The sequence below is a fragment of the Diabrotica virgifera genome, chromosome 2 (genome assembly GCF_917563875.1).
Source record: "Diabrotica virgifera virgifera chromosome 2, PGI_DIABVI_V3a".
Lineage (NCBI taxonomy): Eukaryota > Metazoa > Arthropoda > Insecta > Coleoptera > Chrysomelidae > Diabrotica > Diabrotica virgifera.
In genome coordinates this window covers 162,387,939-162,404,510 of record NC_065444.1, presented here as the reverse complement: position 1 = coordinate 162,404,510, position 16,572 = coordinate 162,387,939, and the positions used below count along the sequence as shown (strand labels likewise).

Sequence of the window (16,572 nt, the reverse complement as noted above, 5' to 3'; positions counted from 1 at the left end):
TTAAGATTGCATATATTAGTAATATGGGGTATGACAATTTCGCAGAAAGTGTGTTATTTTATTTATAAACAAATTAACACTCCTAAATCTTCTTTTTTTTTCAATTAATGCATGCTCTGTAACTCCTAAGATTTTTCCTTTGAGCCAAAAACACTCAAATAAAAATTCACTGTAATTTAGTTCTGCACAAAGTTATTTTCTTTTCCGATTTCCTTCAACAAAAATTTTACTCAGAAAATCCGAGGTTTCCCAAAAAATCTGCAATTTTCAATTAAAATTTTAGTACCTAAAAGTACCTAATTATTTATCAATAATTAAATAATTGATGACATGAAAGATTTATTATAGATTATACAGAGGGGCTAAATTATGGAATAAATTCATTTCTTTAAAACGGACGATTTTGGAGCAAAATCCCGATAGAGGTCGATTTTTATTTTTAAATTACAATTTTTTGGCATATATTTCATACTAGTGACGTCATCCATCTGAGCGTGATGACGTAATCGATAATTTTGTTAATGGGAATAGGGGTTGTGTGGTAGGTCATTTGAAAGGGCGTTCAATTCTCTATTCAGTAACATAAACATTAATATCATTAGGTATTTATACAGGGTTGCCAAAAAATAATTTTTGAATTAAATTAATTGGTGCAAAAAGAAGAATGTATGTAATTTACTTAACTCAAAATACATTGTACTGCTGTCAGAAAATAGAAAAAAAGGTTTATTTCACTAATAAACATTTCTTTTCGCTTAAATTAAATCACAAACAGCCTCCCTCCTACCTATTGGCAGTTTGAACATTTAATTTAAGCTAAAAGCAATGTTTATTTGCAAAATAATTTTTTTTTTATTTTCTGACACCAATAGAATGTATTTTGAGTTAAATAAATTACATGCATTGTTCTTCTTGCGTCAATTAATTTAATTAAAAAAATTTTTTGGCCTCCCTGTATAAATAATGATATTAATGTTTATAATAGGGCTTCTCATCGATTGTCATTTGTTTCGAGCTCCTGTCATATGTTGAATAATCTGTGTATAATATTAATATTTACGGATTATACGAAATATGATAGAAGCTCGAAATAAATGATTGTGAATGAACAACCCTATACTGAGTAGAGAATTGAACGCCTTTGTAAATGAGCTACAACACGAACCCCTATTCCTATTTAAAAAATAATCGATTACGTCATCACGCTCGGATGGATGACGTCACTAGTTTGAAATATATGCAAAAAAAAATTTAATTTAAAAATAAAAATCGATCTGTTTTGGGATCTGTCCATTTTAGAGAAAATGAATTATTTAGCCCCTCTCTGTATATCAGGAGACCGGCGACAATCTAACCAATAGTTTAGGAAATATTAAAATGTTAATTAAAAAATTTCGGTCGAAATAATAATCAGAAAGATTATGATACATCAGAACAACTATGATTTTCGTATAAAAAAGCACTATACCTATTCAACGTACTTTACAGGATTGAAATTGGACCATTTGAGCTGTCTCAGGAATGTTATAAAGAAACATTTTTTTGGCTTATAAACAAATAGAACCCCTCAGAAAATATTAGATTAAATTAAGTTAACGTTGTTGAAAAGGGCACGGCTTCTGTGCCCTTTTCGAAGAAAAAAAAATTGAATTGCGAGGAGTGATTCCAGGTATAACCGGTCAAATTTGACCGGCATTTGCGACAGAGTTATAAACAACAGGATTTTAATCTTTGAACCATTAGATACCTTTTAATTCCGGTCCTCTTTGTACATACAAATTTTCATATCTTCAAGACACTCATAACAAAAAAGATTTATGTCACTGTCACCAAATTAAACTCCTGGACAAAATTAACGCACCACTTTAATTAATCTAAATATTTACAATATGAATACAAAATAAAACTAAGTTACATTGAAATAATAATAAACACCTACAAATAAGTCCAACATGACTTTATCATGACCTTAATTTGCCTTATTGTTTCTTTAAAAATTTGTTTTGCCGGAAATGCGTAAATAAGCTAGCATAACTCCAAATTGCAAAAAGAAAGAAATCAGTAAATTAACACAATAAAATGCATCTGGGTCAACACTAATAGCGTGTAGGCCCTCCTCTACTTCTTATGACTGCATTTATGCGTCGAGGCATGCTTGATATCAAATGTTCAACAAAAGCTTGCGGAATATTCTCCCATTCTTCAATAACGGCCTCAATGAGTTGGTTGTGATTGGCAATAGGGGGTCTACGACTTCGAATCTTTTTTTTTGAGATAGTCCCATATATGCTCTAGAGGATTCATGTCCGGACTGTTAGGTGGCCACTCTAATAATGGAATATCAACATCATTTAGGTAGCCAATAACCTGTCTAGCCACATGAGGACGAGCGTTGTCTTGCAGGAATAAAAAATTAGGTCCAAGAAACGGAGCAAAAGACATTACATGTTCGACAATAATGTTGTCTAAGTAATAATGGGCATTCATAGATCTCGTACGTATGGGGACCAACTCCGTACGAGCTTCAAAACAAATTTCCCCCAAAACATTTTAGAGCCACCACCAAAAGGTACTTTAGGAGAGATATTGGAGCTGCAAACCTTTCTCTTCGCCTTCGCAAGACACGATCATGACCATCTGGAGCTTTTAGGCTTACTCTAGTTTCATCGGAGAAAAGAACTTGTTTCCAATCATCGATGGTCCAATTTTGATGCAATCTTGCAAAATCCAATCTCTGAACCCTGTGTTCTCTGGTAAGCAAGGGTTTTTTGGCCGGTTTCCTGTTGCTCAATTCTGCTTCATGTAAACGTCTTCTAACTGTTCGAGACGATATCGCGACATTTCGAACATCTGCTAGTTAATTTTTTAGCAAATTGCTGGTGACTCTCCTATCTCTGAGAGCACGTTGTCTCAAAAAACGATCATCAATTTGATTAGTGCAACGTTTTCGCCCTTGCCCTGGTCTTCGATAGTACGACCCTGTTTCATTATATCACCTCCCCTTGCGACTGATGCTGGAATGATGTCTTCCTAACAAACCTGCAATGTATCGCATTGAATATCCTTCATCTGGGACAGTCGATGCTCGCACTGCCTCTTCCATTTACAAATTTCTTTGGTGGTTCCTTTTTTTATTTTATTTTTATGCAAATGAACTTCCAAACATGCATGTGATGAAAAATGTCACAAGAAAAAGCTTGTTTCTCACAACAACTTTGCTTTAATCGGCACTTTTTATGAAAAGTTTAACTCACTTTTAGTCTAAAACGAAGTTTAATACAAATTATTGTTAAAATAAGATTATTATTAGCTTACATAACAACTGTTACTGTCAAACAAGGTCCATAGGCAACTTGTACTGTAAATTATCAATAAATAAAGATTATTGAGAAAAATGTGAGTGGTGCGTTAATTTTGTCCAGGAGTTTATTTAATTATTGATAAAGAATTACTTCTCTCAAATTTTAGTTGAAAATTAAAGATTTTGTTTGGAAAACCCGAATTTTCCGAGGAAAATTTCCGTCGAAGGAAATTGAAATAAATTATCAATGTGCAGAATTAAATTACTGTCAATTTTTATGCGAGTGTTTTGGTTTAAAGTTAAAATTTTCGGAGTTATAGAGCAATAATTAAAAAAAAGATTTCGGAGCGCTAATTTGTTTATAAACAAAATAGCACACTTTCTGTGGACTTTGCACAGCTATATTACTAATATAGGAAATCTTAAGATTTGATTTCAGCATGTCCAGCAATAAAATAGCTGCGTAGTTAATTTTCCTTATTTTTTACTAATTTTCCCAGATTATTACCTTACATCTTTCATTGAGTTGATGATCCATGTTGTGGACATTCTCAATTATTATATTTCTAATTTAATACTATTCTATCTAATTCCTCAAAACAAGCAAATTTCAATTAAACCCAGCCATATCAATACCTTTTGCTTTAGTTTTCCTTGCAAGAAATAAACAAAACACATCTAAACTAAACCTAACCTCGCTTTTGGCCATTCATTCATCTCCGTGTCAAATAATTTCGACATCGAAATTATAATATCGACCACTTTTTTGGAGTCGCTATTTCGATAGTCGTTATTTCGTTAGTTCAACTAAAATCCACAAGGCTGGCACAGTCGCATTTCGACGTCGCCATATAGGGCTTTTCATCGACTGTCATTTGTTTCGAGCTTCTGTCATGTGTCACATAATATTAATATATCTACGTCATATGTCTTTGGTTTGTATTATTGTATATACCAGTGGTTCCCAACCTTTTATGTCTGGCGACCCACTTTCTGATGTTTTTTCATATTCGCGACCTCTCGCTCATCCATTATGATACATATTTACGTTATTCAGCTACTGTAAGAGCCACGCGACCCACCTGAAATCCATCCGCGACCCACTAGTGGGTCGCGACCCACCGGTTGGGAAACGCTGGTATATACCAATAACGTATACTGAAGAGAGAATTGAATAACCTTTCAAATGAGCTAGCACACGACCCTATTTAAAAATAAGGGGTGGAGGAAGTGGGTTGACAAATCTATGTACCGTAAAAATGTGTCTACTTAGATGAAAAATCGGTCTGTTTCGTCATTTCTTTAAAATCTAATATATATTGCCAAATATCGAGGTGGACTGTTTTCTTTGGCCCACTCTGTATATCATACTAGTGACGTCGTATATCTGTGCGTGATGACGTAATCGATATTTTTTTAATTGAAAATAGGGCTCGAGCCCTATCGATCTTGTGCAAGCTTATTTGAAAGGTTATTAAATTCTCTATTTAGTGATATTGAACATAAACATAATTCACATTAATATAATATCCTTGCAAATTATAGAGGGATGACTGGATGACACAGGTGTAAGTCAAATTTTGTTTCTGACTTAAGAAATTTTTTATATTTTTATTTAAATCTTTTAGGTTGCGCCTAGCTTTTGATAGATGTTGCCCTAGTGTCCATCGCATTTGCAAATTATTTCATATCAATTTGCTTACAAGACAGTTAGGATTTGATTTCGATTCATAGCAGACCACGGGTTATTCTCAAGAGTTCGAAACGTAAATAAACAGATGGTGGTGGTCTCTGAAACCAAATTAAATCTTAACTGTCTTTACTTACCTTTGTTCTTACTCCCGAATTGAGTTCTTCTTTACGTGCCATCTCCGCGACGAAGGTTGGCAATCATCATTGCTATTCTCACTTTCGACACTACAGCCCGAAAGAGTTCAGTTGAGCTGCATCCAAACCATTCTCTGAGATTTCTCAGCCAGGACATTTTTCTCCTACCTATGCTGCGCCTTCCTTGAATCTTTCCCTGCATAATTAATTTTAGGAGTTCATATCTGTCACCACGTGTTATATGACCCAAGTATTGAAGTTTTCTTATTTTGATGGAATCCAGTATCTCCCTGCTGTTCTGTATTCTCCTTAGTACTTCCTCATTGGTTATTCTGTCTGTCCAGGAGATTCTCAGCATTCTTCGATACGTCCACATCTCAAATGCTTCCCATCTATTGAGGCATTGTTTATTGAGAGTCCATGTCTCCACACCATACAAAAGAACAGAAAATACATAACATTTTAGTACTCGCTTTCTAAGATTTAGGCTGAGGTCTCTACTACATAATATTTGTTTCATATTAGTGAATGCACTTCTAGCCTTTTCTATTCTAATTCGGATTTCTTTGGTATAATCGTTTGTTTCACTAATGTTCGTCCCTAAATAGTTATAATTCTGAACTCGTACTATCGTCTTATTATTTACGTGTAGATTGATGTTTTTAATATTTTTCTTTGATATAACCATGAATTTCGTTTTCTTTATGTTTAGTGACAGACCAAATTCTTCACTCGTTGCAACAACCTTATCTAAAATTCTGTAATAGTTTCTGCATTAGTATTGTGTCATCGGCGTTTCTAACTTCACATATGGGTAGGCCATTTATTTTTATGCCTGCTACTTCATCTTCTAATGCTTTTTTGAATATTTCTTCTGAGTATGCATTAAACAGTGATGGCGACAAGACTGTCTAACGCCTCTTTTGATTTTTATTTTATTGGTGTTTAAATTATTTATTCTTATGACAGCTTCTTGTTCATAATACAGATTATTTATTATTCTTATATCCCGTGTGTCGATGTTCTTTGTTCTCAAGAGTTTTATTAACGGATTATGTTTCACCGTATCGAATGCCTTGTTATAATCTAGGAAGCAGACATAGATGTCCTGGTTTACATCTAAACATCTCTGTATTAGCACATTTACTGCAAATAATGCTTCTCTGGTTCCTTGAGCATTTCTAAATCCGAACTGAGTTTGTCCAATGTCTTGTTCTAACTTTTTGTATATTCTACGATGAATAATCTTTAGAAATACTTTGAGTATGTGGCACATTAGACTGATGGTACGGTGTTCGCAACATTGTCTGGCGTTTCTCTTTTTCGGTATAGTCACGAATGTTGATAGAAGCCATTGTTTAGGTAATATACCTGTTCTGTATATGATATTAAATAATTCGACAATTACATGTATATTGCAGTCGACTTGAGTACTAGGAATCAAAATTTGTTTGATCTTTACCCCGACAAATTGATGTGTTAAGGAATGCATATTGTTAGATTCCCCATGTCTATTCATTTATCGCCTTTTTCCCTTGCAAATTATAGAAGGATGGGGTAAGTACAGGTGAAGTCAAAATTTGTTAGACTTGAGAAATCTTTTAGATTTTTTTAAAATATTTTAGAAAATAAAAATGTAAGTATACCATTTTTATTCAGTTGCAATGCGAAGGCAAAACTATCTTAATTTTTACTTGGTTTAGAAAGCGCAAACCAACACTCTAAATCGACGATTTCCGCCTCTTATTAGAGGCATCATCAGAGAGGCATAGGTAGTGTTTGAAAATTCTCGAGAATGAAAAATCGGAGAATATTCTCAATAAGGAGAATTTTCTGAGAAGGAACCCTATGATGCTCTTAGATAGGGATAGTGTTAAAGACGAAATAAGGTATTAAAAATCATGAAATTATAGACAAAATTATGAAACGAAACAAGTGTTCTTTATATAAAAAAAAATACAAAAACAACAAAAAACACAAAATTTTCATTTTCTTCATCAAAAATGAAATTTTCTTCATAACAGCAAATAATGGATGTGGTGATCTAATCTGAAAAAGATAAGGCCTCAGATTCAGAATCTCTTTCTATCATTAGCTCATCCTGGTCAGCTATATTCTGCATTTCAATGTACTGATAAAAAGTTGTGGGATTTGGTTTTTCACGAGTCTCCAGCTCAGTCATGGATTGGTCTGTCTAAAAATTTTAAATTGTGAGCAATAAAAGTTACCTTACCAAGACTTTCAGCAGTAAGCCGGTTTCTTTTAGAGGAGTGGATAAAAAATTCATGTACTGAAACTTCTTTCAGTTGCTGCACTGGAAGAAGGCATGCTTAATATATCAACTGTTATTTTAGTTAATTTTGTTCCGAAACATGTACCTTTCCATCATATGATTGGGTCTAGTTTTTCAATTGATTTTACAACGTATGGTTTTTCAAAAAATCCCTCCCTAGACCGATGAAGGGCCAAATCTGCCATTATTTCGGCCGAGTCATCACTATATTTTAAAGTTGCTAAATTATGTATAAAGCCAGTTTCCTCAACTTCTTCTCTGCTTAAATGAACACCATTTTAAATGCTACGAAATAAGAAGTCTAATGCTCATAATCTTTTAAAGGTTTTATTAACTACAGTATGTGGGCGACCAGTTTCGGCATTTACATTTTGTATGCCATCATCAGGCCCTCAGAAACAAAGCTAAAAATAAATGAAGCTGTGTCACAATACAGTTTGCCCTAGGTTAAATTTTAGGTGTTAGGTTTAACAATAGGTAATAAAAACACTGAAGGTGTCACAAAGGTGTTCGAATAGACCAGTACTGATCTGATGTTAACTGTTGTAGTCAGTGTATGATACATAAAGTATTAATAATTATAATTATTGGTACTTACATATCAGTACAAGACAGTGTACAATTTGTTGTTAGAATTGTGACAAAAAAAGCCCTTGTGTCTTATCAGATTTCAAACTCATTTGGTCTTCAATGTGTTTATCGGCTGCCTAGGTGTTCTAGAATTGTATCTCCCTCAATTCTATTCCCACCATTTTAAATATTTGCACGTTAATATAGCACCAAAACAATAAATACTGACACTGTAAACACCCTAGCTAGTGGTTCATGGGATTCCCCAGCCCGGGCTAAAAAGCATTTTATGCGCGGAACGGCAAGTAGGTGTTTGGGCTTTAAGAATAATAATGTTTGGGATGCAAAAAAATATACATACTAGGTGAATGGGCAACAATAATACACCTATATATTTTTTAAATTATAATAATTTTACCCATATCTAGTTTTTATTTATATTATATTATAATGTATTGTTTGAAAATTTTACAAAGGACATTGTTGGTCAATATCAATGTGGATTCACTGCTGGAAAGTCAACTATACATCAAAGTCAAGAACATAGGCAGATTCAAGAAAATTCACTAGAATATAACATAGATACCACCATCTCTTCGTCGACTTCAGAGCACCCCATGGTGACAGTGTTAAAAGAACTGCATTATATAATGCAATGATAGACTTTGGGATCCCATCTAAGTTAGTTAAGTTGACCCAACTAACAATGCAAAACTAAGTTCATGCGTTAGGATTTAAGGAGAAAACTCTACGTCCTTTGACATTAATAATGGTCTGAGACAGAGGGGCGCGCTGGCGTGTCTCCTCTTTAATATTGTCTTGAAAAAGGCAGTCAGAAAATTAGATATTAGAATGAATGGAAGTATTTTTAATAGATCCACGTAAATTCTCACATACGCTGACGATATAGTTATGGTGGGCAGAAGTATGAGAGACATGGTGCAGTGTTTTACAAGGTTTGCAGACGTGGCAGGTGAATTAGGACTTGTGTGGTAAACGAGGAAAAAACCAAATATACAGAGAGAGTCTGTAAAGTGGAATAAATTCAATATCTCAAATACTAATTGTTTTTTTGGAAAATGCTCAGACCCGTCGATTAGTATTTCAAATTGTCCTTTTTGACATTCAATAAAAATGTATACAGGGTGTCCCAATCTAGAGATATGACGTCATCGTCGATTTTCTTAAATGGCAACACTGTCGTTTTGATAGCTAATTTGATAGGGTTTGTAAAGTTATACATAACTGCAAAATATCAAATTTTTATTCTCTACCATTTACAAGATAATAGAAAATAACAAAGTTATATCTGTAATTTGGAATATATTCAATAATTAAAATACTAACTGTTTTTTTGAAAAATGCTCAGACCCGTCGATTAGTATATCAAATTGTCATTTTTGACATATAATAATAATGTATACAGGGTGTCCCAATTTAGAGATATGACGTCATCGTTGATTTTCTTAAATGGCAACACTATCATTTTGATAGCTATTTTGATAGCGTGTGTAAAGTTATACACATCTGAAAAATTTCAAAATTTTATTCCCTACCATTTACAAGATAATAAAAAATAACAAAGTTATGAAGAACAAGAAGTAATCAAATAATAATTGAATTTATTTATTTCAATTAAGCAAATGCTCATAACGTTGCCCATTGACAATTTGACAATAATTGAGGGCAACATTATGAGTTTTTGCTTAATTTATTGAAATAATTACATTCAATTATTAGTTGATTACTTCTTTTTCATAACTTTGTTATTTTTTATTATCATCTAAATGGTAGAGAATACAAATTTGAAATTTTGCAGTTGTGTATAACTTTACACACACTATCAAAATAGCTATCAAAATGACAGTGTTGCCATTTAAGAAAATCAACGATGACGTCATATCTCTAAATTGGGACACCCTGTATACATTATTATTATATGTCAAAAAGGACAATTTGATATACTAATCGACGGGTCTGAGCATTTTTCAAAAAAACAGTTAGTATTTTAATTATTGAATATATTCCAAATTACAGATATAACTTTGTTATTTTCTATTATCTTGTAAATGGTAGAGAATAAAAATTTGATATTTTGCAGTTATGTATAACTTTACAAACCCTATCAAATTAGCTATCAAAATGACAGTGTTGCCATTTAAGAAAATCGACGATGACGTCATATCTCTAAATTGGGACACCCTGTATACATTATTATTGAATGTCAAAAAGGACAATTTGAAATACTAATCGACGGGTCTGAGCATTTTCCAAAAAAACAATTAGTATTTGAGATATTGAATTTATTCCACTTTACAGACTCTCTCTGTATGTTGGTTTCTACAAATCCCCAAAATAACCAACAGAGAATTCAAATTAACAACCATATCTTTGAGCAAGTCAAGGAATACACATATCTTGGATCTCTAGTAAACTCAATAAACACGACAAGCGATGAAATAAAAAGACGCATAGCAATAGCAAACAAAACTGTTCACGGTCTCCAGAAACATTTAAAAATAAAAATATAAAACGTGCAGTATCTAGAGCTCAAAATATACAAGACCTTAATAAAACCGGTTTTGATATATGGGGCTGAAACGTGGACCTTATCTCAAAATGATGAAATACTTCTGGGTATTTTTGTGAGAAAAATTCTTAGAAAAATGAAACATTTTTGGGGTCCTGAATGAAAATGGGCTATGGTGTCGAATATACAACTTTGAATTGTATCAGTTATACACCGATCCAGATATGTATTGTGAAATTCGTTAAAGTGCAGAGACTTAGATGGGCTGGACACATTGCTAGGATGCCAGATCATGAATACACTAAGAAATTAACTTTTTCAAAAACCAGAGGGCACAAGAAGTAGAGGACAACCACGAAGAAGATGGATTGATGATGTAGAAGAAGACCTAAAAATTCTAGAAGATGGAGGGAAGTTGCCAGGAACCGACAGGAGTGGTGACTTATTTGCGAGCAGGCCAAGATCCACAACGGATTGTCGAGTAACTTATGATGATGATGATGATGATCTCCCGGATCCCAATGGAGCTACGCACAAATGTGAATTTGCATGTGCTTTTAGACTAGAATTATGTGAAAATTTTCTGGAGCATATTTTGCACGCGAAAGGTTTTTCACCAGTATGCACTCTCATATGCCATTGTAAAACTTGTTTCGTTGCAAACTGCTTGGTGCAAATTTCACATTCAAATGGTTTTTCACCAGTATGCACTCTCATATGATTTTTTAAATAGAGCTTTATTGCAAATTGTTTGGTGCAAATTTCACATTCAAATGGTTTTTCATCAGTATGCAATTTCATATGGTTTGTTAAATAAGTCTTTGCTGAAAATTGTTTGTTGCAAATTTCACATTTACATGATTTTTCATCAGCATGTAATTTTAAATGTAACGTTAAATAACTGTTTGTTGAAAATTGTTTGGTGCAAATTTCACATTCAAATGGTTTTTCACCAGTATGCACTCTCATATGTTGCGTTAAATGACTCTTTGAATTAAACAGTTTGGTGCAAATTTCACATTCAAATGGTTTTTCACCAGTATGCACTTTCATATGGCATTTTAAAGAATCCTTTGTTGAAAACTGTTTGGTGCAAATTTCACATTCAAATAGTTTTTCACTAGGATGACATCTCATATGAGATTTTAAAACTCGTTTGGATGCAAACTGTTTGGTGCAAATTTTACACCCAAATGGTTTTTCATCAGCATGCACTGTCATATGCATTTTTAAGGAATCCTTTCTTGAAATTTGTTTGTTGCAAATTTCACATTCAAATGGTTTTTCACCCGTATGCACTCTCATATGCGATTTTAAATATATTTTCATTGAAAACCGTTTGGTACAAATTTCACATGCAAAAGGTTTTTCCCCAGTGTGTATCTTCATGTGTAAATTTAAATAATATTTGCTTGACAATGGTTTCTTGCAAATAATACATATAAAACGTCCTCCGGTGTTCACATTGGTAGTGGAAGTTATATATTGGTCCAAATTACTGCTACATCTATCATCATTTGTTAATAGGCTACTGGCATCAGTTTTCATATCTTCATAAAAGAAACCTGAAATTAGAATACTCTGTTAATAGCCCAGTAAATGAACGGGAAATACGGCGATACCGTGTAATTTTCAGGGGCAACTCCGAATTGCATGAACATTTGGATTTAGGTTCTACTTACCTTCCACTTCAAAGTTGAAATTGTGCCGTTGGTTCCTTTTACTTGGGGGGTGACAGTCACCCCTTCTCGGGGGTGAAAAAACATACGTTCAAGATGAGACCGGAAATGGATAAATTGACTGATTTTAAGCAACTTTTGTTTTATAGAGTTCTTTATGTAAGTCAATAATTCTTGAGTTATTTGCGATTGAAAATGTTTATTTTTCGACAAAAAAACTGCGTTTTCAGACGGTTTTTCGCAAATAACTCAAAAAATAAATAGTTGATCGAAAAAAATATCCCTAGCAAAAGTGTAGCTTATAAAAACCGAAAAAAATGGTCTATCATTAAAGTCTATCAATCGAGTAAAAACCAAGTTGTAGCTCATGGAAAACACGTTCTTATTCGTCTAATTCCAAATCGAATATTTCAATGTGAAGTCACCGAAAAATCGGGAAAAACCCATTCAAACTTTTTTAAAGTGTTTATAAAAAGCTTTATTTTTATACAAGTTTATACAAGTTTTTAGCATTAAAAATAAACTGTTACGCTCAAAATAAAGTTGGCCCTCTTTTTTTGGTAAAAAATTATGACAATCTCCCCGTGTTTAGCTCCCCAAATGAAATTAATCGCTACCGCTTTAAAAACAATTTACTTACTTATCTATTTTTTATATGATCTGTCGGTCTCACCGGTTTAAAGTGCTTATCTTTGAAAGGGTTATAGTTGAAAAAGCTTAAACGGGTCACTAATCACGAGTGTATGCAAGTTTTGAACAGCCATATCTTAACCAATTTTTGTTTTACGGAAAAACAAAATGAAACAAGCATATTTATAATAGCAAAACCTACATTTTTTTACTCGTTAAGATTTTTCTTTTTAAGTTATTATGAAAAAAGAAAATTTTTCAAAAATTTTTAGAAATTTTTTTTTACTATAAGACCGAATTTTTTCAAAAATAAACACTTCAAACCAATAAAACTTACAGGTCATATTATAAACAATCTACATAGAGTTAAAATAAATGGTAAAGCGGTAATGATTAATTTTATTTAGGGTACTAAATATAGGCAGGTTTTCACGATTTTTTTACCAAAAAAATGGGGCAACTTTTTTTTCAGTGTAACTCGTTTATTTTTGATGCTAGAAAATTTTGTAAAAAACAAATATAAAGTTTTTTTTAGATACTTTTCAAATGTTAATAAGCTTTTGACGAAAAGTGCTTGATTTTTCGGTGATTTCGCGTTGAATTATTCGATTTGGAATTAGACGAATAAGAACGAATTTTTCATGAGCTACAACTTTGCTTTTACTCAATTTATAGATTTTACTGAGACACCATTTTTTCGATTGTTTATAAGCTACACTTTTGCTAGGAATATTTTTTTCGATAAAATATTTACTTTTTGAGTTACATATTTGGGAAAAACGGTCTGAAAACGTAGTTTTTTTGTCTAAAAATCAACATTTTCAATCGCGAATAACCCGAAAAGTATTGACTTACGTAAAAAACTTTATAGAACGAAAGTTGCTTATAATCTGTCAGTTTATCCATTTCCGTGTTTATTTTAAACAAGCGTTTTTCACCCCCCGAGAAGGGGTGACTGTCACCCCCCAAGTAAAAGCAACCAACGACACAATTTCAACTTTTAGTGGAGGGTAAGTATAACTTAAATCCAAATTTTCATGCAATTCGGAGTTGCCCCTGAAAATTACACTCCAAAACGGTCATCTATTGGGCTATAAATCAATAAAATGGAACTAAATGACAAATAATGTATAATTGGAGAAGTCAAATCTGGGCCGAGTTCAAGAAATATATTTGCGTATGTCGTAAAAATTGTAATAATAAAAAATTAGGTACTTGTGTTATAGACCAGGATTAATCTGTAAAAAAACGTCTATTTTTGGATGTGAGAGGTGGCATTCGGATTTTTGCAGATAAAGTTAGGTGACACCTTCAGTAATTATAATTGACTTATGCACTTCTCAAATATGCCCGGAACATTAATAAAAAATTAAAATATTTAAAAATTTCGAAAAACATCGATTTTTTTTTCTGCTTTCTTTGCTTATAACTTTAAAACGATTCGTTTTAGAAGAAAGTCGTACAGAAATAAAATAAAGATAATTGAATTTTGTATGATATAAGACTGGTCAAAAATTTCTTAAGGTATTACCTTTTCTGCAATATAGCAATAAATACAAAATAAGGGGGCAAAATACGCCTGTTGTTATTCAATGTTTCTTAACCACTTTGGTGGCACTTAGAACCTTAGTAATTCGCTTAGAAAATTCTTCTAATTTACTTAAACGGTCTACCAAATTTCATTAAAATCGACCCAATAGATTTTGCATAATAAATTTGCAATCTAAATGTTTTTAAAATTTTTTTTAAAATCTTTCTGAACAAAAAATAGGCCATTTTAGAATTTACATATTATAAAGAGGTGCTCTACCTATCTAATACACTTTACAGAATTAAAATTGGATTATTTAAGGGGCCTCAGCAATGTTTTAAAATTATAAACAATTTTTTGGCTTATAAACAAATATCTTTGTTTAATAATAAAAAAATTAATTTTTAGCAATGCAAATAATTAAAACCGGTATAATTTGACTTAAACTTTCAAATGCTGTCAGCTGAATTGCTATTTTATTTTTTAATCAAAAGTTATTCGCGTTCAAAAATTGCAATTTTTCGATTTTTTAAGTTTCACCGCGTTTATCTCGAAAACTATGCATCATGCGAAAAAACTTGTAACAACATTTTTTGCTTAGAATTACCCAAGAAATACAAAAAATGTTCTATTTTGCGAAAAATCGATGTTATGTAATTCCTCAAGTTCTTTGTTTATAACAATCTTATCGACATCCGGATCAACTGTTACCCAAAAAATTCGTGTTCTACGTGTCAAAATACATAAAAAAAATTTGGGTAAGTCCATCTGAGTAAAGGAGCCCGTAGCACCCCCTCCTGGCCACAGCACTAATTTGTTTATAAGCCAAAAAATTAATTATAACTTTAAATCATTGCTGAGGCTGCGTAAATAATCCGATTTCAATTCTGTAAAGTGTATTAGATAGATGGAATGCTTCTTTATATGCAAAAAATTGACAAATCTTTGTATGCTCTAGTTTTTGTTGTGTAAGATTTTAAAAAATTTTAATTTAAAAAAAAAAGGTTAGATTGCAAAATTATTATGCAAAATCTAGTAAGTCAATTTTAATGAAAGGTGGACGATTTTAGCACATTACAAAAATTTTCTAAGCGAATTAGGAAGGTTCCAAGTGTAACCTAAGTAATGGAAAAACATTGAATAAGGACAGGCTTGTTTTGTCCCCTTATTTTATATTTATTGCTATTTTGCAGCAAGGGTGATAAATTAAGACATTTTTAACCAATCGTATCTGATAGAAAATTTAATTGTCTTTCTATTATTCCTATACGACTTTGTTCCAAAATGAATCGTTTTAAAGTTATAAGCAAAGAAATTAGAAAAAACGAAATTTTTTGAAATTTTTAAATATTTTATTTTTTTTTATTAATGTTCCGGGCATATTTGAGGAGGAACATAAGTCAATTATTATTAACGAAGTTATCACCTAACTTTATCCGCAAAAACCCGAATGCCACCTCTCACATCCACCTAAAAACAGATCCTTCCTGGTCTATTATACTTTTGTGTATACTGCTCCAAGAAATAAACGCACTAATTATTATTTTTGGCAAGTATTTCCCATTTAAATAAAATGTACATTATCTTACTATATTTTGAAAGACTCTGTGTAATATTTCTTTTAACGACACATGAAAATGGGACTGAAAAGTTTTTGCTGTTGAATTTCTAACTTTATCAGTTATTTTGTCACGTTCCTTGAATGAACTTTATTCAAAAAAAAATTACAGCTTTGTATACATATATAAATAAAATATTTGAATAAAGTAGTACATATACCGATAAGTGTCTACACACTTGTTTCGGTTACATAATAATATAAATAGGTATAATTTATAATCTATAAAACTATGTATAAAAATTTGAAATTAAAATAATATAGATTATTTAATTCGAGGGAAATATAAATTCAACAATATGTACAATATAAAATTTATAAAAATAAATTTAAATTAAAAATATTAATGTCTAATAATATAATAAAAGGTAACAAAAACATTTAAATCTAACAATTCAATCTACCAATGGATCATTATAATATATCAAAGTAGTTGTGTATAATTGATCTGTCTGTATTCAAAAGAAATATTTTCAATTGGTGTTTAAAACTATATAAATTAACAATGTACCTAATATAGTCCGGAATAGTATTATATAGTTTGGGAGCCATGTAGGTATACGATTTTTGTGTACTAGTTTTATTCATAAGAG

General features: G+C 31.8%; 1 protein-coding gene and 1 long non-coding RNA gene across 2 annotated transcripts in view; both read right to left on the bottom strand.

The window, feature by feature from the left end:
- Positions 1–7,734: 7,734 nt before the first annotated feature.
- LOC126880292 (uncharacterized) lies at positions 7,735–9,099 on the bottom strand. Its single transcript, XR_007696545.1, has 2 exons — positions 8,020–9,099; positions 7,735–7,825 (listed from the first exon to the last, which is right to left on the bottom strand). It is a non-coding gene; the product is annotated as an uncharacterized LOC126880292 (long non-coding RNA).
- A 1,094-nt stretch (positions 9,100–10,193) lies between these two features.
- Positions 10,194–16,572, bottom strand: part of LOC114330699 (gastrula zinc finger protein XlCGF8.2DB-like) — a 34,512-nt gene continuing 28,133 nt past the window's right edge. The window contains exon 3 of the mRNA XM_050644056.1: positions 10,194–12,086. Within this exon, the coding sequence (XP_050500013.1) occupies positions 11,008–12,069 (1,062 nt within the window). The 5' untranslated portion in view covers positions 12,070–12,086 and the 3' untranslated portion in view covers positions 10,194–11,007. The remainder of the gene's footprint in view (positions 12,087–16,572) is intronic.